Raw genomic sequence first — 25,591 nt, 5'->3', positions numbered from 1 at the left:
GTGAGGTCCTGAGGGAGAGTCAGGTGAGGTCCTGAGGGAGTCAGGTGAGGTCCTGAGGGAGAGTCAGGTGAGGTCCTGAGGGAGTCAGGTGAGGTCCTGAGGGAGTCAGGTGAGGTCCTGAGGGAGTCAGGTGAGGTCCTGAGGGAGAGTCAGGTGAGGTCCTGAGGGAGTCAGGTGAGGTCCTAAGGGAGAGTCAGGTGAGGTCCTGAGGGAGAGTCAGGAGAGGTCCTGAGGGAGTCAGGTGAGGTCCTGAGGGAGTCAGGTGAGGTCCTGAGGGAGTCAGGTGAGATCCTGAGGGAGAGTCAGGTGAGGTCCTGAGGGAGAGTCAGGTGAGGACCTGAGTGAGTCAGGTGAGGTCCTGAGGAGTCAGGTGAGGTCCTGAGGAGTCAGGTGAGGTCCTGAGGAGAGTCAGGTGAGGTCCTGAGGGAGTCAGGTGAGGTCCTGAGGGAGAGTCAGGTGAGGTCCTGAGGGAGAGTCAGGTGAGGTCCTGAGGGAGTCAGGTGAGGTCCTGAGGGAGTCAGGTGAGGCCCTGAGGGAGTCAGGTGAGATCCTGAGGGAGAGTCAGGTGAGGTCCTGAGGGAGAGTCAGGTGAGGTCCTGAGGGAGTCAGGTGAGGTCCTGAGGGAGTCAGGTGAGATCCTGAAGGAGAGTCAGGTGAGGTCCTGAGGGAGTCAGGTGAGGTCCTGAGGGAGTCAGGTGAGGTCCTGAGGGAGTCAGGTGAGATCCTGAGGGAGAGTCAGGTGAGGTCCTGAGGGAGTCAGGTGAGGGCCTGAGGGCAGGGATGGCCCGAGCGGGGGGGGGTGGGGGGGGTCACCCCCCCCCAATGTTTGGTCGGAGTTGGTCAAAAAGTCCTAGTGAGTTGGTCAAAATTTTTTTTTTTTTTTTTTTTTTTTTTTTTTTTTTTTTTTTTTTTAGGCAGGAATGGCCACAGGCGGGGAGGGATCAGGGAGCATGGATGGCCCGACTGCGTTATTCGGAACTGTATACTGGCTCAGTATCATCACTCTTGAACCTGCCTCCTGCAGGGGTTAGCGCTGGCTATGTTTGGGTGATCCTCCAAATCCTTCCATGCACATTATGTGCTCCAGGTGGAGTAGATGGTGACATGTGGATAGCTTTAAGACACTCGGCAGTGAATAAGGGTTTGCCTGTAGACTGTAGTAGGGCTGGAACTCGGCACCCCGAGAACGTAACCACAACACGCTCACCACTCACCCACCTCACTGCTTTTATTTGACCATCTGAGGTCACCTCAGATGGTCAAATAAAAGTTTAAGGAGAATAAAAATATAGTCATCATCATGATATATATATATATATATATATATATATATATATATATATATATATATATATATATATATATATATATATATATATATATATATATATATATATATATATATATATATATATATATATATATATATATATATATATATATATATATATATATATATATATATATATATATATATATATATATATATATATATATATATATATATATATATATATATATATATATATATATAGAGAGAGAGAGAGAGAGAGAGAGAGAGAGAGAGAGAGAGAGAGGAGATTTGGCTATGCTGAATTAAAATTATTCTTTATCCACATCACTTTCACAATCAAGTTGTTTAATTGTTTTCCCAAGTTTTGACTGGAATGATTACTTTAATTTTTCATAGGATCTTGTGTTCTAAACCTAATGTATGTCACTCATATGTCTTTCTTATTATGCCCTAAGAGGCTAAAATGAAGATATTTATTATTTCAAGTTGCAGCTTAGTTGCTACTTAGTTGTATCTGCCGGCACTTTTAATTCATTATTCAGCATTGAGATTTGTTATTATGGTAATAACAAATGAGTTATAAGAACAAATATTTATGCCTGCCAATATCAGGGAATACCCCACTATGTGTGACCCACAGATATTTCACTCTCAAACCAATATGGTGTTCTGGTTTGGTGTGGAGGTGTGGACTGGATTTATTTGTTTGAAGCCAGTTGAAGGATACACTTATTTTGTTAGTTCTAGTATTATATAATGCCTATTCAATCATGTTTAATGCCACTGACATCTAGTCTTATTTTTATACTACAACATTACAATATAAATATTAGAATCTCCTTTGATTCTGATTTTTTATTTTTTTTTCAAGTTTGGTATATAATCGAATTTTGCCATTATTTTCTGTTTCGTGAGCTGATGCTTACTTGCTTTCCTAAGTTTTATTGAAAATATTAGTTTCTTTTCCCATAGGATCATTTGCTTTAAAACTATGGCTAATGTATGTCACTCATATGTCTTTCTTATTATGTCCTAAGATTCTAGGAATGGAGTCTTATGGAGATATTTATTAATTCAAGAATTTCAAGTTTCTACTTAGTTTTATCTGCTGGCACATGAAATTCAGCATTTAGATTTATTATTATGTTAATAACAAATAGCAAATATTTATGAATTATACCTGCCAATATCAGGGAACCACTGTGATGAGTCTGTGACCCATAGACAGTCTATTTTACTCCCAAAATGGTGGTAGTCTAGAGGTACCTATGGACAGTAGACTAGATTTATTTATTTCAAGGATACACTAATTATTTTGTTTCTGATACACTTATTTTGTTTCTAGTCTTGTTTTATGCCATTGACAGCTAGTCTTGTTTTATACCAAAGTATTACACTAGTATATTAATATTATATTATATATGTTCAAATCTCTTTTGATACCGATTTTTTTCAACTTAGGTAATTAATTTATGCCATTATTTTATTTATTTCCTTGCTTGTACAGTTTCTACAAGCATTATAATTCTTAAATGAAGTCTTAGTCTTGCATGGGGTGGGGTCTGACTGGCAAGACCAGTCCTCTGCCATTTGTTGAGTACATGTACATCTTAAATTATTTACTTGTATTCCCAGAAATACTGTAACAATGAAAATATTTGCAGCTTGCCATAAAGTTCACATGTTCATACGTGTAGTTTCTTTGTACCTGCTTAGTTGATCAAACATAACACTTACCAGCAAAGACAAAGTTCAGACAAAACTGGCCTTACAAAGTTACTTCACAAGTTCACCTGCTCCACTAACGACAAACCCCTTGAGCCATAAGCCATTGCTGGCAGTGGCAGCAACACAACAGTAACAATATCAACAAATGACACTTTAGACAAGGGTACGCAGAATGACTTAATGACCCTGGGAGAGCAGCCGCCCCCATGACCAAAATTATTATACTCTTAAATGCAAATGAAAAGCATCTGAGACTCATAAATGTCCCTACTTAGGCCTTAAAAATGCCCCTAAAAAAGGTGAGTTTTAAAAACCCCCCCGCTGAATGGCTCGCTTCGCTCGCCAGTTTGGAGTTGGTCATAGTTTACCTTACTCCCCCCCAACTGCATTCCCTTCGGGCCATCCCTGCCTGAGGGAGTCAGGTGAGGTCCTGAGGGAGTCAGGTGAGGTCCTGAGGGAGTCAGGTGAGGTCCTGAGGGTGAGTCAGGTGAGGTCCTGAGGGAGAGTCAGATCAGGGCTTCAGTCAGGACATGACCTGACTCTCACTTCCGCCCCTCCCTCCCCACACCCTTCTCATTTCCCCTTCTGTGTGTGTGTGTGTGTGTGTGTGTGTTTACCTAGTTGTAAATACACACACACACACACACACACACACATACAGAAGGGGAAAGGAGAAGGCTGTGGCGAGGGAGTGGCAAAATACAGAGGAATACAAAGGAAAAACAGACACAAGAAGATCTGGCGGTCTAAGACGAGTTTTTTTTTTTTTTTTTTTACAACAAAGGAGGCAGCTCAAGGGCACACAAAAAAAGAAAACAATAATAAAAAAAAAGCCCGCTACTCGCTGCTCCTAAAAAAGAAACAAAAGAGGTGGCCGAAAGGAAGATCAAATACGGGAGGAGAGGTGTCCTGATACACTCCTCTTGAAAGAGTTCAAGTCGTAGGCAGGAGGAAATACAGATGAAGGAAGATTGTTCCAGAGTTTACCAGCGTGAGGGATGAAAGAGTGAAGATGCTGGTTAACTCTTGCATAAGGGGTTTGGACAGTATAGGGATGAGCATGAGTAGAAAGTCGAGTGCAGTAGGGCCGCGGGAGGGGGGGAGGCATGCAGTTAGCAAGTTCAGAAGAGCAGTCAGCGTGGAAATATCGATAGAAGATAGAAAGAGAGGCAACATTGTGGCGGAATTTAAGAGGTAGAAGACTATCAGTATGAGGAGGAGAGCTGATGAGACGAAGAGCCTTAGCCTCCACTCTGTCCAGAAGAGCTGTGTGAGTGGAGCCCCCCCACACGAGATGCATACTCCATACGAGGGCGGACAAGGCCCCTGTATATGGACAGCAACTGTGCAGGGGAGAAGAACTGGCGGAGACGGTACAGAACGCCCAGCCTCGAGGAAGCTGATTTAGTAAGAGATGAGATATGAAGTTTCCAGTTGAGATTTTGAGTTAAGGATAGACCGAGGATGTTTAGTGTTGAGGAAGGTGATAGCTGGGTGTTGTCAAAGAATAGGGGATAGTTGTTTGGAAGATTGTGTCGAGTGTATAGGTGGAGAAACTGTGTTTTTGAGGCGCTGAAGGACACCAGGTTCTTCTTGCCCCAATCGGAAATAATAGTAAGGTCTGAGGCTAAGCGTTCTGCAGCCTCCAGCCTTGAGTCGTTAAGTTCCTGAAGGGTGGGTTTTCTATTAAAAGAAGTTGAATAATGCAGAGTGGAATCATCGGCATAGGAATGGATAGGACAGTTCGTTTTGGAAAGAAGATCATCAATGAACAACAGAAAAAGAGTGGGAGATAGGACAGAACCCTGTGGGACACCACTGTTAATAGATTTAGGGGAAGAACAGTGATCGTCTACCACGGCAGAAATAGAACGGTCAGAAAGGAAACTGGAGATAAAGGTACAGAGAGAAGGATAGAAACCGTAGGAGGGTAGTTTAGAAAGCAAAGATTTGTGCCAGACCCTATCAAAAGCTTTTGATATGTCCAGCGCAATAGCAAAAGTTTCACCGAAACGGCTAAAAGACGATGACCAAGAGTCAGTTAAGAAGGCTAGGAGATCACCAGTAGAACGCCCCTTGCGGAACCCATACTGGCGATCAGATAGAAGGTCAGAAGTGGAAAGGTGCTTTTGAATCTTCCGGTTAAGGATTGATTCAAAAGCTTCAGATAGACAAGAAAGTAAAGCAATAGGATGGTAGTTTGAGGGATTGGAGCAGTCACCCTTCTTAGGTACAGGCTGTATGAAGGCATACTTCCAGCAAGAAGGAAAGGTAGATGTTGACAGGCAGAGGCGAAAGAGTTTGACCAGCCAGGGTGACAGCACGGAGGCACAGTTTTTAAGGACAATAGGAGGCACTCCATCAGGTCCATAAGCCTTCTGAGGATTGAGGCCAGAGAGGGCATAGAAAACATCATTTTGAAGAATCTTTGTAACAGGCATAAAGGAGTCAGAGGGGGGATGAGTAGGAGGAATATGCCCAGAATCGTCCAGAGTGGAGTTTTTAGAAAAAGTTTGAGAGAAGAGTTCAGCCTTAGAGATAGATGAGACGGCAGTGTTGCCGTCAGGACTGAGGACTACCGCTACTACTAGTAATCTACGTGTGGTAGGACAGGATATAAAAGATGAAGGGAGAATCAGGTCAGGGTTCTGGTCAGGACATGACCTGACTCACTTCTGCCCCTCCCTCCACACACCCTTCCCATTTCCCCTTCTGTGTGTGTGTGTGTGTGTGTGTGTGTGTGTGTGTGTGAGCGTGCGTGCGTGCTTGTGAGTGGGTGGGTGAGTGAGTGAGTGTGTGTGTCTTCATATAATCTAATGGGGAGGGAGAAAGGGAGGAAGAGAGTGACAGAGTGAGAGATAAGGCTAAAGATAAGAGGGTGTGAGAAAGGAGGAAACAAGGGAAATGAGTGGAGGAAATGGGATGGGAAAAGAAGAGAGAGGAGGGAGGGGCAGGTAAAGGTGAGGTAAAAGAAAGAGAGAACATAACACAGGGAGACTGCAAGAGGCCGAGTGGCCTACACCGGGCAGCTCCAAAATCCCCCCCCACTACTCACGATGGGCGAGGTGTAGTTTCAGGGGTTACAGGTAGAGGCTTGGTCCTCGTTTACCTTCGGTACTGGCGTTCGCTCCAGTACCCTGTCTCCTTACTGCACCCACACCTCACTACCACCTGTCATCCTCGTCCATGTAGCCATTCAGTCTACTCTAAAACAAGCTATCGTCCCTGCACTAACTATATGATTGCTGAGTCTATTCCATTCCCCACCACCCTATTACTAAACCAATGCTTGCCTAATTCCCTCCTAAATCTATACTTTTCTAATTTAAATCCATTACTGTGTATTCTATCCTGCTGGCTAATTCTCAGTACTTTACTTATATCGCCTTTGTTGTAACCCTTGACCCATTTGAATACTTCTATCTGATCTCCCCGCACTTTTCGTCTTTCTAGTGAATGTAAGTTGAGATGTTTCAGCCTATCTTGATATGGGAGGTTCCTCAGCCCCCGAATCATCTTGGTCCTCCTCCTCCGAACTGATTCTAGCAAGTTTATGTCCATTCTGTAGTGTGGGCACCAAAACTGGACAGCATAATCCAAGTGTGGCCTAATTAATGCTAAATAGATTCTGAAGATGACCTCTGCACTTTTGTTGGTTACTGTTAGTAAAGCCTAATACCCTGATTAGCCCTGTTCCTCGCACTAATACATTGCTTCCTTAGTTCTAGGTCAGAGTTCACTAACACTCTCAAATCCCTTTCACACTCTGATTTGCCTATTGCTGTGGAGTCTAAACTATACCCGTGTAATGGGTTGCGTGTTCCTACACTAAGTACGCTACACTTGATGTTAAAATTCATCTGCCATTTCTCTGACCAAGCTGACAGTTTGTTGAAATCCCCCTGCAGTGCTCTAGCATCCTCCCTTGTCCTAATAGTGCGTCCTATTTTGATGTCATCTGCAAATTTACCCATGTCACTAGTTATCCTTTTTTTTTTTTTTTTTTTTTTTACGTCGTGGCCTACTGCGCCGGTAGGCTTCTTCCCGGTGGATCCTGATGGTCGGCCCAAGGCTTCTTCCCGGTGGGGCCTGATGGCCGGCTCAGCCCATTCTGGCGCAGGCGAATGTTTATAGTGGCGCCATCTTGCATTAGCTCATGCTGCCCTCCCGGAGCTCATCTTTAATCCTAGAATCTAGAGTCCGGGCTGATAGGTGGTCTTCTGCACAGCATGTGGGTAGTTTTAAGCCACTTGGCGGCGGCTGAAAAATCCCAGTTTGGTGGCACCGGACGGGGATTGAACTCGCGTCGTCCTGAACGCGGCGCCGTCACGCTATCCATTTAGCCACCACCTCAGTGATGTAGATAATGAATAAAAGCGGGCCTAAAACTGAACCTTGAGGAACCGCACTGGTAACATTACCCCATTCAGATTTTTTAACGTTAATGTTAACCCTCAGTTTCTTGTCGCTAATCCACGCCTTAATCCAATCAAATACCTTCCCTCTTATTCCATGAGCCCTGACTTTATTTAACAGTCTCTGGTGAGGTACCTTATCGAAGGCCTTACTAAAATCAAGATAAACTACATCATAGCTCTCATCATTGTCAGCTGCCGCGTATACTCTATTGTAAAAGGATAAAAGATTAGTGAGGCATGACTTTCCTTTAATAAACCCATACTGTGAGTCGTGAATTATGTTTGTCAATATGGTCGCTAATATTATCAGCTATTATTGACTCAAGCATTTTACCTATAACTGACGTCAAACTAATCGGCCTATAGTTTTGCATAGAAGATTTGTCTCCCTTCTTAAATATTGAAATAACGTGTGCCTGCCTCCATGAAACTGGCACCACCCCAGTGTCTAGTGACTTCCTAAAAACTTCTGTTAACTGCCCACTGATTTCAGTTTTACATTCCTTTAATACCCTGGGGAAAATTTCATCTGGCCCTGGTGCTTTAGTGACTTTAAGTCTATCTATCTGCCTAATCACGAGCTCCCTACTTATGTTGATGTCGGTTAATCCTTCTACCTCTTCTCCCCTGTAGATCTGTTCTCCCTGAGGTATATCATCTAATCTTTCTTTGGTAAATACAGTAAAGAAATATCTATTTAACGCCTCGCTCATTTCCTCATCTGTATCTATTAGTGATTCTCCTGACTTAAGTGGCCCTATCTTAGCCCTAACCTTGGTCTTATAAAGCTGAAAGAAACCATTTGGATTGGTCTTTGCTTCCCTCGCAATTCTAATCTCATAATTACATTTTGCTATATGCATGTTCTTTACTGTTCTAGCCAAATCGTAGTAACTGTCCCTTAGGTGAGTTTCCCCCCTTTTGATTCCAACATAGAGTCCTCTTTTCCTTCCTATTTCAGTTTTCAGCATGTCTGTCATCCATCATGGGTAATTACCTGTTGACCTGACTTCCCTGTGAGGTGTAAACTGTTGCTGCCCTAGTTTAATCTCCCTGACTAGACTATTGTACTCACCCTCCAAGCTACTGACCTGACTAGTGACCTCACCAGAGATTAACGCCCCTCCCTGCTCTGGGTCCTGACTACTTCTGATCTTACTCCCCTAATACTTTGCAGCTGCTTTCTTAACCCCTCGTAGTCCACCTTCCTGAAGTCAGGTATTAATGTGTTGTTACTGCTGACTCTGTCCTTCCATTTAATATTAAATCTAACTTCCTTATGATCGCTCTTACCTAATGAATCCCCAGCCTCAATGTTGCTTATTATGTCCTCTCTATTAGTTAACAACAAATCCAAAATATTTTCTTCCCTCGTTGGTGTTCTAATTAACTACTTAAGGAAACTATCCTGTATCACATTTAACAAAACATGTGCCTTTTGGTCTCCAGATAAAGTATCCCACTCTATGTTCCTATAATTGAAATCCCCAATTACACACACATTTCTATATCTTGACGCCCTACTAATTTCCTGTAAAAGGGGTTGGCTACTGTCCCTGGTTAGGTTGGGCAGTCTGTAAAGTATTCAAATGACAAGCTTCTCCTTCTACCTATTGTTTCTACCCAGAGGGATTCTGTATTGCTATCTACCTTGATTGAGTTGTTAATGACACACTTAACCCTTTCATTGCTAAACGCTCGCAGCGAGTGTTAGGCGTATTTGCTGGTGGTGCTAAACGCTCGCTGCGAGCTCCACCCGCACTCAAATCTCCCGTGTATGAAAATGTTCCAACACCAATTCTCACAACACAGGATTGCCAATTGAGTGGGTTCTTCACTAAATTTGGTGGAAAATCATATCAGCCCAGCATGGCAAATCTACGGACGAGTAACTAGTTGATGTTCTTGCCCAATATAGCGGCATTTTTGCATAGCTTCACCTATCACCTGACTGATTCTTTGACCAAATAGTTGTAAATATTGCAGTTGGCAATACTCCCTTGCCAGAATCTGAAGGAGAGGTGTCCGCAGTTCTCTCAATATGGCTGTTAACATTCAACACTCCCTGAACATGCTTGTACGTTTGCAAGAGAGGCATACATAACCGACTCCTATAGATCTGGACCTCCTTTTCCAATGGTGGTTTTGGTTTTTAGCTGTGATGAATAGTTTTTGAGATACAGAGGTTAAAATAGACCCCACATTGGGCTGCCTGACTGCACCTGAGGCGGAACCCCACACACCATAAGAACCCCGCCCTTGGATGTAACTCTTCAGAGAGCCTCCCTATAGCGACGCAGAAGCTGCTCGCTATCTAACCTGCCTATGTTGTTCCCTCCCACGCTCAGGCAGACGATGGGTTTGACTCCCTTGCCTGACATGCACGTCTCTACCCTATCGCTGACATCCCTAATACCCGCCCCTGGAAAACAAATCCGGGTCCGACGCTTCCTATCTTTAGCACAGAAGGGCGGCCCATAGCTGGGCGTTATAGCGATAAGTTATCGCGATACTTTATCGCTGATAACAAAATCGGGTCATCGGCCATCCGCTACTTATTTAAATATATATCGGTATCTTCGTTACTTTTGTAACCAAACTAGCAATAATCGCCCGGTATTGTATGAAAAAACTTCGGGGTATAAAATATCGTCTGTGAAGAGATTTCATACTTAGATCATCAACATTAAAACACTAGGTTATTTTTTTATGTTTGACTCAAAAATCAATATACAGATAACTCTATTTACGTGAGTATTGTGTCCTTGAAGAGGTCGCATAAATCAAAAACGATGTAAATCATACAAGAGGTAGGTTTCGATCGAAACATAAATATTCACTTCATTCAGTGGAGAGAGAGAGAGAGAGAGAGAGAGAGAGAGAGAGAGAGAGAGAGAGAGAGAGAGAGAGCAGTCTAGTACCGGTACCGTACCGTATAGCTGGTACCGTTAGTACCAGTGCTGGTACCAGTACCTGCCCACCACTATTGTTGAGTAGTGTGGCAGCGTGGGTACTGTATTTTTGTTCAAGTGGCGCGTGGGAAGAACTGAGCTCAGCTGTGTGGCCCCGGCGCCGTGTGAGTCCAGTTGCGTGAAACATCTGGTGGCCACTCCATAAATATCGCGTATAAGTGAAAAAACGTGTAAATTAAACATTTATTTGGATTTTGGACCCCGCGTTATTTAAAAAACGCGTAAACCAAACTCGCATAAATCGTGTTACCTGTATTAAGGAGAAAAATCATTTAAATTTGCCCAAAAAATGATTATTCACTGCCTCAAATTTGATATTCCATATTCATTTGTGAGCATGCCATGGTATTGAAGGCACCCGATGTTGTGTTATTTGGTGTCCCATCTTCAACAGCTGGCGCTTTTGTATACAAACACTGGTCTCTCATGAACTGCGCATGTTCAGACCGGTATGTGTAGCCATGTACAGTCTCACAAAGCTTTTTATCACATTGAGTTGCTGGAAGGCTGAATCAGACATACAGTACCACCATCCTCGCTGTTTCTAGAACGACACTGTGTACATGTAAATACAACTCGTACAGTGTCGGTCTATAAACAGCAGGGATGGTGGTAGTGGTACTGTATGTCTGATTCAGCCTTCCAGTAACTCTTAATTACGGTTAAAAAGCTTTGTGAGACTGTACAGTGGCGAGCAAGAGTGATGCCACACCTCTTAAAATGTTTCATCCACTGGCCTCTATATTATTTTGATGCCCTATCCTTATCCGGAGTTGACGCCACCGAAGCTGCCGCGCTGCCACCTTGAATCCCAGAACTCGCTCCACAAACCTCTTCCCCTGAATCACAAGGAGTTGCATTACATTTCAACACCCCCCCCACCACCATCACCACCCCCACCACCATCACCACCCCACCACCATCACCACCACCACCACCATGACCACCACCACCACCACCATCACCACCCCAACCAGCATCATCATTACCACCACCACCACCAACAACAACAACAACAACAACAACACCACCACCACCACCACCAAAATGTTTTGTTTGGTATCAACAGCTGCATTCGCAAACTATTAATAATTGATTTTATAACACACTTCTCAGAGTAATAAATAACATGGTGCCATAGTTAACCCTAGTCTTATTACTTCTTTATCATAGTACAACAGAAAAAGTCAAAACATTTATTTCTGTTAACGTGAAGTAAATAAGGTAATTTCCCCTCGCCCAACAACTAGGAATAGGCTAGATTCTGTAATTATTGTCTTACAAATTGCCCGCGTTCAAATCCTTTCTCTCTCTCTCTCTCTCTCTCTCTCTCTCTCTCTCTCTCTCTCACACACACACAAAAACACACACTGACATGTGCGCACACACCCACACACACACATACACAGCCACGCTGACACACACACACATATCATAGAGGAGATGAACTATAAGAGCCCTATAGGAAAGAGCGATCACGTACTTATCGAGTACATATTATGAAAAGGAGGTAAAATAATCAAGAATGAGGACTACAGGAAAGAATGGTTTAACTTTAATAAGGCAAATTTTAAACAACTTGGGAAACATTTTGAGGAAGCACAATGGGATACTTCTTTTGAGGCTGAAAATGTGGAGGAAATATGGGCTATCTTTCTACGGATTTACAACGAAGGAGTGGAAAAGTGGGTACCACGAATGAAAGAAGGCCAGAAATCAAGAGAAGAGTGGTATAATAGAAAGTGTGTAGATGCCAAGCAGGATAAGGAGAAGGCATGGAACAAATGGAGAAAAAATAGGAGGATAGATCTATGGAATGAGTACAAAAGGAAGGGGAATGCTTATGTCAAAGTAAGAAGAGAAGAAAAAAGGAATTTTGCGAAAAATATTGTAGATAAGTGCAAAGACCAGCCAAAACTGTTTTATAAGTTCATAAATAGAAAGTTGAATAAGAGAGATGAGATTCACAAAGTTAAAGTTAATGGTGAAACTTTTGATAGTATAAGTGAAATAGTAGAAGTGATGAATAATTGTTTCCAAACAGTGTTCACAAGGGAGAGTGAGTCTGAAGGTGTAGATGTAGTGCCGGAGGATAGAGTTGGACTGGAAAGGATACAAACATCAACAGATGAAGTTAGAAATTTTTTGGAAAAACTGGATGCGAGGAAATCGGCAGGACCGGATGGTATATCAAATTGGGTGCTAAAAGAGTGTAACCAGCAAATAGCTGGAAAGTTGAGCAACTTGATTAATGTCTTACTAGCACAAGGGAAGGTACCAAGAGACTGGAAGAGGGCTAACATCGTCCCAATACATAAAGGAAGAAGCAAGGAAGACCCGTTGAACTATAGGCCAGTGTCATTAACAAGTGTAGTAGCAAAGATGTGTGAGAAGGTTATACAAAAACAGATGGGTGGAGTATTTAGAAGAAAACAGTATATTAACAAATAGCCAATTCGGATTCAGAGGAGGACGGTCTTGTGTAACTAATCTGATCAGTTTCTATTCAAGAGTAATTGATATAATGCAGGAAAGAGACGGTTGGGCAGATTGTGCGTATCTGGACTTAAAGAAGGCGTTTGGTAAGTACCACACAAGCGATTAATATGGAAACTTAATGATGTTGGAGGTCTGGGTGGTTCAATATTGGATTGGATTATGGACTTTTTGACGAAGAGAGAAATGAGAACAGTAATCAGGACTAATAAATCAAGCTGGATGGAAGTGACGAGTGGAGTCCCCCAAGGATCAGTGCTGGCTCCAATTATGTTTGCAATCTATATTAATGACATGACAGAAGGGGTGACAAGCAATATGAATATATTTGCTGATGATGCTAAAATAAAGAGGAGGGTGGCTAATGAAGATGACTCTGTAGCCCTGAGCCAAGATCTCGATAGAATAGGCAAATGGTCACGCAAATGGGAAATGACATTCAATACAGAGCAGTGTAGCGTGATGGAGTTTGGTAAGAGCAGGAGACGAATATCGGGGAACTACTCTCTGAGTAATGAAAGAATCATGAAAAAAACTGAAGAAAAAGATCTGGGAGTGATCATAACAGACAAGTTATCCTTTGGAAAACATATAAACCAGATAACTGGGGAAACATACAACCTTCTTAGAAACATAAAAACAGTATTTACATATTTAGATGAAGAAATGGTGAAGAAACTAATAACATCGATGATACGTCCAAGACTGGAATATGCAGCATTAGTGTGGTCACCTAGATTGAAGAAAGAAATTAGAAAGTTGGAAAGAATACAAAGAGCAGCGACTAAATTACCGGAAACTCTGAGAGAACATTATGTTGCCTTGTGTGTGAAAGACTGGAGAAATTGGGACTAACAACACTGGAGAGCAGAAGAAAGGGGACCTAATAGCATTGTGCAGGATTTTTTTATTTTTTTATTATGATCCCTTTATACAATTATGTTTTTACAATAATTTTGTAGTGCAGGGAGCCCATTTAAAGCTGGGAGCTTTTTGGGCAGTACTGGAAACTTAGGTGCTGGATTTAATCAACAGTGCAAAAAAAAAAAAAATATATATATATATATATATATATATATATATATATATATAATATATATATATATATATATATATATATATATATATATATATATATATATATATATATATATATATATATATATATATATATATATATATATATATATATATATATATATATATATATATATATATATATATATATATATACACATAGATATACACATACAAACATATAATATATGGCAAAAGTAAAATGATGATAATAATAATAATAATAATAATAATAATAATAATAATAATAATAATAATAATAATAATAATAATAGTTATAGTAATAATAATAATAATAATAATAATAATAATAGTTATAGTAATAATAATAATAATTAACATTGTGATAATTTTAAAGTAATAGTAGTGTAAATAATAATTAAAGTGATAATATTAACACAATATCATTAGTACAAAAAATTGTAATTGATTTATAAAAATAATATGGTAGTACTGTAAATGATAATGTAAGTAATAGTATTAATACAATAATAACAGTATAAGGTAATAAATGATTAAGCTGAGGACACACTCTGACAGATGATACATGGACTTAATAAATATAATTGAGAAGAATATGTTTTTTAAAGGAGTGTATTGAATTTAGAGCCTTAATATTATTAGGAATAGAATTCCAGGTTTTAGGTTCTGAATAAGAAAGTGAGTGTTGAAAAAGTGTTAAATTATGGGCAGGTGTACGTAAATTTTCATGAGTACGGGTGAAATAAGTATGTTGTGGCTGTAAGGACGTGGAGATTTCACTTTTGATCTTTTTATACATGTAAATACCAATTTGTAGCTTATTTATGTCAAAAAGTTTTAAGGAATTTGTTTCTTTAAAGAGAGGTTGTGCGTGGGCAAAGTAGTCACTGTTTGTAATAATTCTTATTATTTTCTTTTGAAGTCTAAACAGAGGTAACAGGTGTGTGGGGTAGGTGTTGCACCAGATAGGTGTACAGTAATACAGGTGTGGAAAGACATGTGCGTTATATAACATTTTCAAAACATCAATGGGCATTAATTCTTTAATTTGATATAACAGAGATACTAGCCTGGATAATTTAAGGATTTGGTTTGTTACGTGATGCTTAAAGGTCATGGTATCATCATACGTTACTCCTAATAATGTATGTTTATTAGTTCTGCTTATAATGTCATGGGAAAAAAAATAGGGACGGAAGCATTGATGGTGACTTATTAGTACATGGCATATAAAATGTTTTGTTTAAGTTTACTGTTAATCTATTACTCAGACACCATTTATGAAAGATTTGTAGGTCAGTGTTTGCTGTATGTATCATGTCAGTAGGATTTTCACCAGTAATATTTAAGGTTGAGTCACCTGCAAAAAGGATTGTTTTAAGGTTTGTAAATATGTAAATAATATCATTTATATATAAGAGAAGCAGGATTGGACCTAAGACACTGCCCTGTGGAACACCATATTGAATAGGTAGATATGCAGATAGACAAGTGTGGAATTTGGTTGATTGAGTTCTGTGGGATAAGTAATCCTGAAACCAGTCATGAATAATACCTCTAATTCCATAGTAATACAACTTACATAATAATATATCGTGTCTGACTGTATCAAAAGCTTTGGTGAAGTCAACAAAGATGCTTAATAATGACTGTTTATTATCTAAAGTGTTACAGCTTTCTTCTGAATAAGTTCTCAAGGCATCGAAAGTGTTTAGACCACGACGAAAACCAAACTGACTTGGATTAAGTATGTTTTTAGTTTCAAGAAAATTTATGAGGAATTTTTTCATTACTTTTTCAAAGATCTCAGAAAAAACATTTACCTAGTAAGGATATTGGTCTATAATTACTTAATTCATCTTTGGGGCCTTTCTTATGGATGGGGACAACAGTTGCATGTTTTAGGAGTTGAGGAAATTTACCATTATTGATAGAATTATTAAAGAGTATGGATAAGGGTATTGCAAGTTGGTTTTTGCTGGCTTTTAATAGATACTGAAATTTCATGCACATTGCACTTTTTGTTTTTAAGGGAATTAATTACAGTACAAGAGGGATACAAGAGGGATTGGAGAAATTGGACAGGGAAGACCTAGAGGTATGTGACAGAAGTGTAACAAGAGGCAATGGTAAGAAATTGAAGAAAAGCGACTGTAGGAGAGACATCAAGAAACACAGTTCTCCACACAGAAGCATAACAACATGGAACGGACTTGATGAGGAGACTGTGTGTGCAAAAACAATTCATGAATTTAAAGCCAAACTGGATAATAAGCGTTATGGAGACGGGACAGCACGAGCCTAGAACGGCTCTTTTCCTGCATTTCACAACTAGGTAAACTAGGTATATACACACACACAAGCAATACAATCGATGAAGTATATTTATGAATGCTCGGCATGTTATTATATATTTAAATAAAAGCTTAATATAGTGGTCTTCAGACAAAACAAGAGGGATTGCGATGCCACTGAGGAGCCAAACTTTCCTCTGCCGGCTGAAATTAGGCATTTGTCACTTACCATAATATTGGTTGGTGGTTGAATATTAGTAGTTTAGGATAACAGACCGCATAGTATTACCCTCCCCACTATTGCGGTGATCAAATCCCGACTCAGGTCCATCAAAACTACAAGCTACAACTCACACAACTGTTTTCCAACATATGCACAAATACACATGAAAAAAGAAATTGTAAGAGAGAAGCACCACTCTTTCCCAGGGAAAATTAATGCACCACAGCACTCTCTCATCTCTATACAGTGACTGAAAAAATTACAGTAAACGTAACCGTCTTGAGCGCCAGAAGTTTGAGGTGCTATACAGGAATATATTGCAAGATTTATTAGCCTATGATTTCATTCTGAGGTTCTTGTTATCAACTCAGCAACAAAATAAGTTTGTGTGTTAATAAAACAGCTTCGGTTTAACTATAAGAAATGTTTACTCTCTCTTTCTCTCTCTCTCTCACACATACACACACACACACACAGCTACACACACACACACACACACACACATTGACGCTTGCCCACACACACACACACACACTCTGACGCATCACACACACACACACACACACACACACACACGCACACACATATACTCACACATTGGGACTAATACTTTGTTGAGAAGCCCCCTCTCTGTATTAACTCTAACTCTGTTAATCTATTTGGTATTGACCTAATAAGTCTGTTGCAGAGGTCATCTGCTCTTAGTTCTTCCCACATACGTTGGGCATGAGCAACAAGATTGTCTTTATTTCTGGGCACATTGTCATCACAATGCCTTGTTATTCTTGCCCAAAGATTTTCAATGGGCATCAGGTCAGGGGACTTGGCTGGCCAGGGAATCCTAATTACATCAGGATGGTCGATGAACCATTGTTTCACCGCCAGGGAGTTGTGCACTGGAGCATTGTCCATGGCAATATAAACTGGTTGCGGTGGAGATATCAGCATTGCCCGGACCGATGGCAGCATTACTGTGTCCAGTATCTCCACATACTGGTGTGAAGTGAGGCACTCCTGTATCACAGTCAGCTTCCCTGGTCCGCTGGCTGCCATCCACCCCCACAGGCCAACGGTTATCCTGCCACTCCTCCGAGATGGGTGGATGTTTTGGGGCTCATACCTATACAGGTAACTCTCGATTTACGCGGGTATTGCGTCCTTGAAGAGGTCGCGTAAATCAAAAACAATGTAAATCAAACAAGAGGTAGGTTTCTGTCGAAAAATAAATACCGTATTTTGCGGCGTATAACGCGTACCTCAAACTTTAAGACAACAATTTTGAAAAAAAAGTTCTTAAAATGCTCAGAAATATGTACGGGTTAAAGAACATTGACAATGTACAGTTTCCCGAAATTTTTCTATTTTTGGTGTAATCTTTACTGCTTGAATTGACAAGTGTCCTTGAGTAAAGCAATGAAAATGGCGGCCGGGCTGGTGTTGTGAGAAATACATCCCCGTAAACTTACTGATGATGCACAGCTTCTGATATCATAATAAGCATATTATTCTCACCATCACTCGTAGGTTATGACAGACAACTAGGCAAGACACAATTCACACGGTTCTGGTGACACGCGGCATGCAGCTGTTTGTTGTATGGTTGTGGTTGTGTGGTTTTCAAACAATGCAAATGGCGGCGGGCTGGTGTTGCGAGAAATATCTCCTCGTACATACTGATTATGTACAGCTTCTGAGATCATAATTAGCTTATTATTCCCACCATCACTTGTAGGTTATGACAGACAACTAGGCAAGACACAATTCACACGGTTCTGGTGGCACGCGGCATGCAGCTGTTTGTTGTATGGGTGTGGTTGTATGGTTTGTAAACAATGCAAATGGCGGCCGGGCTGGTATTGCGCGAAATAACTCCTCGTACAAGACTCGTGATGTACAGTTTCTGATATCATATTTACCCCATTATTCTCACTAATATTAATAATTAATAATGAACACATGGATATTTTTTTCCAATATGATTTTTTAATGTAGCTTGTACTGCTCCTTAGTTATACAATCATAAGCCACCTGTGACATCAAGATCATACAAATGGCGCCCGACGGAAAAACGGGATAACAGCAAGGCATGGGCGATCCTCCACCGATTTAATTTTAGTATAGTAGTTATTTGATCGCCCTGTATTCTATGGTAACATATTATAAGACAACCATGGACTATGAAGGATCATTAACAATAATAAAGGTAAGTCTGCAGTTGTTATTGGATAAGACGAAAAACAGACCCGTAAAAACACACAGCTCAGCTGTGTGGCCGCGGCTCTGTGTGAGTCCAGTTGCATGAGACATATGGTGGCCACTCCATAAAATATCGCGTATAAGTGGAAAAAACGTGTATGTTAAACATTTATTTGGATTTTGGACCCCGCGTTATTTAAAAAATGCGTAAAACAAACTCGTGTAAATCGAGAGTTACCTGTAATTATAAATTTAAATTATTAGCATTGTTTTCAGTTTAATTTATGTATTTTATTGACTTTAATTATGTCTGGTACTGATATAATCCAATTAGATTGTTTTAATCAACTGATATATATTTTTTTTGTTTTTATTTGTAAATTCAATTATTTAGTGTGTGTGTGTGTGTGTGTGTGTGTGTGTGTGAGAGAGAGAGAGAGAGAGAGAGAGAGAGAGAGAGAGAGAGAGAGAGAGAGAGAGAGTGAAAAGTTTTAGGGAACCAATATTAACAAATTATTTCCATCTTGACCCAGTGGATCGCAGAAAAATAACATGATAATGATCAAAGTGATAACAACATTTATTATAGAATGAACTTGGGTAAGCATTAACTAATGTTTCATTGTATGTAGAATTTATTTATTACTCTCACCTGGTATTGTTGTGACGCCAGCAATGTAGTTGCCCATGATCATCAGAGGCAAAGTTTTTTTCGTCGCAGAAGACGACCTTCTCCCAAAACGATGGCTCTGCTGGTAAATATTCTAGCGCGAAGCCAAGGAGCTCCTCCCTGTTTCTCTGCGTGAGGAAAGGCTTGGTGGTGGGCGTCTGGTGATGCAGGCCAGCTTCATGAAGCCTCCTCATCACAGTGTGCACTCCAACGTTGACTTTGGTGTTTTTTTTTTATTTTGAATGCCATCGTGAGAGGGTTCTGGGTGGCTGACTGAATGATGGAGTCGTCTTCTTGCCGGGTGGGGTGACGAGGGCCTCCACATATTCTTGTATTTTCTAAACTTTCAGTCTCTTCATACCTCCTTTTCCATCGTTGGACTTCTTTTACTGATCTTCATCATCCCGGCTATTTTCTTTGTTGACATGTCAGCATTGGCCAAATCAACAATGGTTTGTCGTTGATCGACAGTCGTCTCCTTCCTGCGAGGAAGCACCATGGTGCTGTGTGCAAAATGGCGTCGTGTGCATTCAGCCACCAGTCACGGTCAAGCGAGCGTTTGTGAAGGCATGTTATTTTATTATTATTTAGGATTATGAAAATGACGCAAATAAGTGATTTTATTTCATTTACAATGTTCTCATGATTTGAGTATAACCTTGGAAAGTATTTATTATTTACTTTTAATCTCTGTATAACTAAGAACTTCTGTTGTCTAATTTCCAAGTGAACGATATTCTACTTGTCAAAAAGTTTCATCCGTTACTTGTAAAACGACGTGATTTGATGGTTGTTTCTCTTTTTAAAGTGTATACAAGTTGATTTGGAATAATAATGAGCATTAACAGTGATAGGAAGTTCCTCCTCAACATAAGATTTGAAACGAATTTGAAAGCTTGCCATAATCTAGTTCGTGAACGAAAATCAACGTAAGGTGCAACATCACTCCTGCTTGCGACTGTACAGGTCTACGCTTACTGGTCTGAGCATGCACAGTTCACCAGAGACCAGAGTTTGTAAACAAAAGCGCCTGCTTTTGACGGTGGGGACACCAAATGACACAACACCGGTTCAGGCGTTTCTAGTATTACCGTCCATAGGTACGTATCAACGTGTGGTTTTCAGGTTTCGTAAGTTTTCTAAAATACAGAAAATGAAAATTTTAATTCACTTATGTTTTTTATTTGAAATATCAATATAGTATCGTTTTCGCCTATCGGACTAATCGCTAGCAAGTATCGGATTTGTGGATTTATATCGGTATCGGTTATCGCCTATATTTGTGTCTCCAGTTAACGAATATTGGTTATCACTGATAAGGTTTTCCATTATCAGTTATCGGTTATCGGGAATAAGATTTTCTGTTGTCGTGCCCAGCTATGCAGAAGGCCCTATCTAAAAACCTGACCTGGCTATCCCTAAGGTGTGTGGGAGGGAAAGAGATTAAAAGAGAAAACTGGGAAAGGAAAGGAATAGAAGAAAGAAATGAGATGGAAGGAGAAAAATACATAGACAAAGAGGGAGAAGAAAGAAGGAAGTGGGGGAGGAGTGAACCAGGGAAAAGCCTAACAGCGCAATAGGCTGTGACGGAAAAATAAAAAATAGGTAGGTGACGTAGGTGCTTATTTAGGTGTGTTCCGATTTACGTTGATTTATATCGTTTTCATTTTTAAGGCTAGAAAATGCTTATTTTACCGCAAAAATATTCGAAATAATAAATATATAAAAATACCTATAAACTGCAAAGTCCCGCGATATAGCGAAAAATCCGTGATACGATACAATTTAAAAATCCGCGATACAGAGAGACCACGATAAGTGAGCTGCGATATAGCGAGGGATTACTGTATGTACCTTTTCCCTATTTTAGGGATTTTTTAGGGAAATTTTGGAAGTCCATTTTTCAGTGATTTTGCTTCCCCTTCCAAAAAAAAACAGGGGCTGGAGTGCTGGAAGGGGAATAGTAGTTGTTCTGTAGTTTTACCGAGTAATCAAAACCGAATTACTCGGTTTTCATAAAGTACTGCGTTCCCTCATCCTTACTTACTTGTGTGTGGTGGTAGCAGAGCCCCGCGCGTCACTGGTGTCTGCATGCTCCAGGGGCAAGGCAGGGTCAGGGCAAGGCCAGAGGAGGGGCAGGGCAGGGCAGGTGCAGGGCAGGGCAAAGGCAGGGGCAGACCATGGCAGGGGCAGGGCAGGATAGGGGCACGGCTAGGGGCCCGGAGGTGCGGGCTGCCGCGGAGGGCAGGGCTGTCCTCGAGGGACACGTTGGCCACGCGGGCCACACGCAAGACAGGTGGCTGAAGCTACAAGGCTGTCCTCCCGGGATGCGTTGACCACGCGAGGCAGGTGGAGAAGAGTGGCGAGTCGCCGCGCCTACAGGCCCTTACCGCTCTTCCAACGAGGCGCGCTTTTCCTCACCCAGCTGACTTAGGGGTGGGCAGGTACCGGTACTAACGGTACCAGCTCAACGGTACGGTACCGGTACCAGATTGCTCGGTACCGGTACCAGTTGCTCGGATTTATTTATTGGATTTATTGATAATTCTTCATGTCCGATTTTTTTTTAGGTTGCTAATAAATATTGTTATTGTTATTAGACTATGATCGAGTACATCCATAATAACTATACATGCTATTTTTTTATCGAAAAAATAAATATTCACTTCATTCAGAGAGAGAGAGAGAGAGATAGATCACCACTCAGTGAGTGGATATCTCGGTGATATGGGTACTCGACTACTCGATCATAGTCTAATAACAATAAAAATATTTATTAGCAACCTAAAAAAGAAAAAGAATCGGACATGAAGAATTATCCAGTAACTCCAATAAATAAATAAAATAATAAAATAATGGAAACGGGAGCTGTGATGGAAACGGAAAGCAGGACAAAATGGTGGGAACTTGGGGAGACGGTATGGAGGCGTATTTCCAGCAGGAAGGAAAGATAGATGTTGAGAGGCGGATACGAAAGTTTTACCATTTACATAACATTTTTTAGTTATTAGTATTTTTTAGCATTCCGAACAGTATTTGTCCAAAGCATACACACACACACACACACACACACACACACACACACACACACACTATAATGCTGCATGAACAAGCCTTCTAAAGTTGTATTGAATTGGATTGATTTAAATTAGGCGCCGCAACAGCCAGGGTCATATAGCGCCGCATTCAATGGGTTAAAAACTTTTAAAAAAAACTAAACTAAAAAGGCTAAAAAAGGAAACTAAAAAAAATAAACGAAGAGCAAAGCCAAACAAAACGAGACAAAACAAATCACACATAAAAACGTCACAACTCATGGAGAAGGGTAGCATTCTCCATAAAGAGAAGTACCTCATGTCCCGGGGAAAGGCATCTCCCTCCCAGCATCAGCGAGAGACGGAATGATCCGCCTTCTCCCTGACACTGCGACAGGTATCGCACTCGCAGGTTCCCCAAACTGGGGCACTCGACCAGCAAGTGCCGCAAAGTCAGGGGAACCAAGCAGTCAGCACAATAAGGCTGCACCCCCCGGGACATGAGGTAACCGTGTGTCAGACGCGTATGACCCGTCCGAAGACGGGTCAAGGCTGTCTGCGAGCGACGGTCACGGACACCTTCGTACGACCAAGGACGAGACACAGTCCTGGTAATCGCTCCCATTTTGGAAGTCGCACCCCGAGCATTCCACCTCTCCTGCTCCCATTTTGGAAGTCGCACCCCGAGCATTCCACCTCTCCTGCCAACTGGCAAGAATTGCCTCGCAAATCTCTGGAAACATATCTGTATATGGGACAGCACTAGGGGGGCAGCTCTAGCTGCTGCCTCCCTTGCAAGTCCATCAGCTCGTTCGTTCCCGTGTACGCCAACGTGTCCTACGTGGAACCCAACAAAACCCAACGCGATATCCCCTGTTGCTGAGCAAATACAGCCACTCGAGAGCAGATAAAACTAGGGGATTAACAGAGGGAGTAAAGGAGCCCAGCGCAGAAAGAGCGCTACGAGAATCACTAAAGATCATAAAAGAGTCCACAGGAAGCGTAAAAATAATCTGTAAAGAGAGGACTATTGCAGACAGCTCTGCAGTCAATACAGAAGCAACAGAAGAAAGACTACCTCCCCGACAGAAGGAGGGGAACACAACACCAAAGCCAACACCAGCATCCAATTTAGAGCCATCAGTAAGGACAGAGATGGAGTCCGAGTGTTCAGTGAAATGCTCTAAAAATAAGGCTCGGGACGCATATGGCGGTAAATCCCTCTTACTATCTATAGTGGGAGAACACACGGATACACCGCTCATCATATGCAGGCGAACGGGAATCCCGCAAAATTGACACACAAGGAACTGATTCTGGAAGGCGTTGGACGCGGAACCAACAACGGAATAGAGAGGACTGGCGTCTCAAATCCAGAGGTAGGACGCCAGCATCCACGAGGAGGCTAGGTATAGGTGAAGACCGGAATGCACCAGTAGCCAAGTGGACCCCGGCATGATGCACTGAGTCCAACACACGTAGGCGAGCCTCCTTGGCGGAGGAGTAAACCTCGTAGCCATATTCCAACTTGGAAAGGATGAGCGTTCGGTGGAGGAGAAGTAGCGTGTCCCTGTCTGCACCCCAAGAGGTATGAGCTAAAACACGAAGGAGGGACAGGGCTTTCTGACAAGCCGCCTAAACGTAACGTAAATGAGGCACCCAGGTTAGGTGGCTATCAAATAAAAGACCGAGGTAACGAGTCGTCTCTACACAGGACAGTCGCCTATTACCAAGATATAAGTCAGGGTCCGGATGAAAGCCTCGAAGACGACAGAAATGCATAGCCACTGTCTTTGAGGACGAAAGTCGCGCGTATTTGCCCAATTGGCGACTCTATTAAATGTCAATTGTTTTGGACCCTCTTTTTCTTGCATTTAGTCTTTATATTTTATTTTATTTGCATCAACTGGTATTAAATCAACTCTTTTAACACTCATTAATTACTCCATAAATTATGTCACCGTCTCGTATCCCTGGTAGCGTGATCCGGCTTTAAGTTGTTATTGGAGACTAGTGTTCGGGGATAAACAAGGGAAAAAGAAAATATACATTTATTTAAAATTAAATGAAAGTAATTGCTTTACGCAATATTCTATGTTCAGACGATTATAACACTCTGGCATATTCAGCAATGGATACAACATATGACAAACGACATGTCTTAAACATAATACTACAATATGTGCTCAGTTGTTGCAAATAATAATAACACTCGTCATTCCACAAGCAGTGGTTTGTATCTCTCTGCTTACATCACAATAATTATGTACTCTCCTCACCAATCCTAATAACACACCTATAGTATAATCTACTACAATTCACGGAAGCACCAAATTATACCACACCCAGTGGTTCTACCTTTGCCTTACATCGCAATAAAATAATCACAATATTGTCCCACTCACAATCCTACTACACATCTCCTACATTATAATCTCCAGGACAATACAGTCGGTTTCCATTAGATTCTCGGATTTCTACTTACAATTAAAGTCACAACAATCATTCTCAGCTGAGTGAGTAGAGCAGGTCTGCTTGAAGCGAGAGCAAGGCTCGGTCTGCTCATACCACCGACTTCTAGGTCACAATTTTCTTTGCTTGAGGCGGAACTACATCCTTGACACGCCTTAATTTTCTACATAACCAGTAGCCAATACTTACTGTCAACAACCATTGGCTCGTTCATAATGTTCTATTGTTTACTTCTCCTGCCATTCGTGATTCACTCTTAAGACACTCCCACAGTGACTTCTCTGTTCAGTTTTTCGCTTATAGCATGTCGTCACACCGCACGTCAAATGTTTAGAGTTTTCTGAAGGGTCATCCACACTTTCTGACCCCACCTACTGGGTATCTGTTTTCTGTATCTGGGTCTGGGTATCTGTTTTCGTTACTCTCCTTATTACCCTCTCCCCACTCTAACCCGTAAAAGACGATGAGATAAAAACTCCTAAATAAAAATTGGGAGACGGCCACGAAGACCAAACTCAAGCAGGCTAAGTAAAATACCATGGCACCAAGCGGTGTCATAGGCCTTCTCCAGATAAAAAAACACTGTCACCTGGTGGTGATTATTGGGAAACGCCTCACAAGCTGAGGACTCCAAGGATAAAAGAGCATCCGAAGTAGACCGCATCTTTCGGAAACCATATTGCACCGGGGTCAATAAATTCCGGCTCTCCAAGTACCAATTCACCATCTTCTCC

At 41.3% G+C, this 25,591-nt stretch overlaps 1 protein-coding gene across 1 annotated transcript in view; it reads right to left on the bottom strand.

Moving 5' to 3' along the window:
- LOC126995296 (nuclear pore complex protein DDB_G0274915-like) overlaps nucleotides 1–21,788 on the bottom strand; it is a 44,869-nt gene extending 23,081 nt beyond the window's left edge. Inside the window, exon 1 of the mRNA XM_050854785.1 lies at nucleotides 21,398–21,788. Coding sequence (XP_050710742.1) covers nucleotides 21,398–21,443 — 46 coding nt within the window. The 5' untranslated portion in view covers nucleotides 21,444–21,788. The remainder of the gene's footprint in view (nucleotides 1–21,397) is intronic.
- Between the last annotated feature and the right edge of the window lie 3,803 nt (nucleotides 21,789–25,591).

Source organism: Eriocheir sinensis, chromosome 7, assembly GCF_024679095.1.
Source record: "Eriocheir sinensis breed Jianghai 21 chromosome 7, ASM2467909v1, whole genome shotgun sequence".
Classification (NCBI taxonomy): domain Eukaryota; kingdom Metazoa; phylum Arthropoda; class Malacostraca; order Decapoda; family Varunidae; genus Eriocheir; species Eriocheir sinensis.
This window is presented reverse-complemented; position numbering and strand designations above follow the sequence as displayed.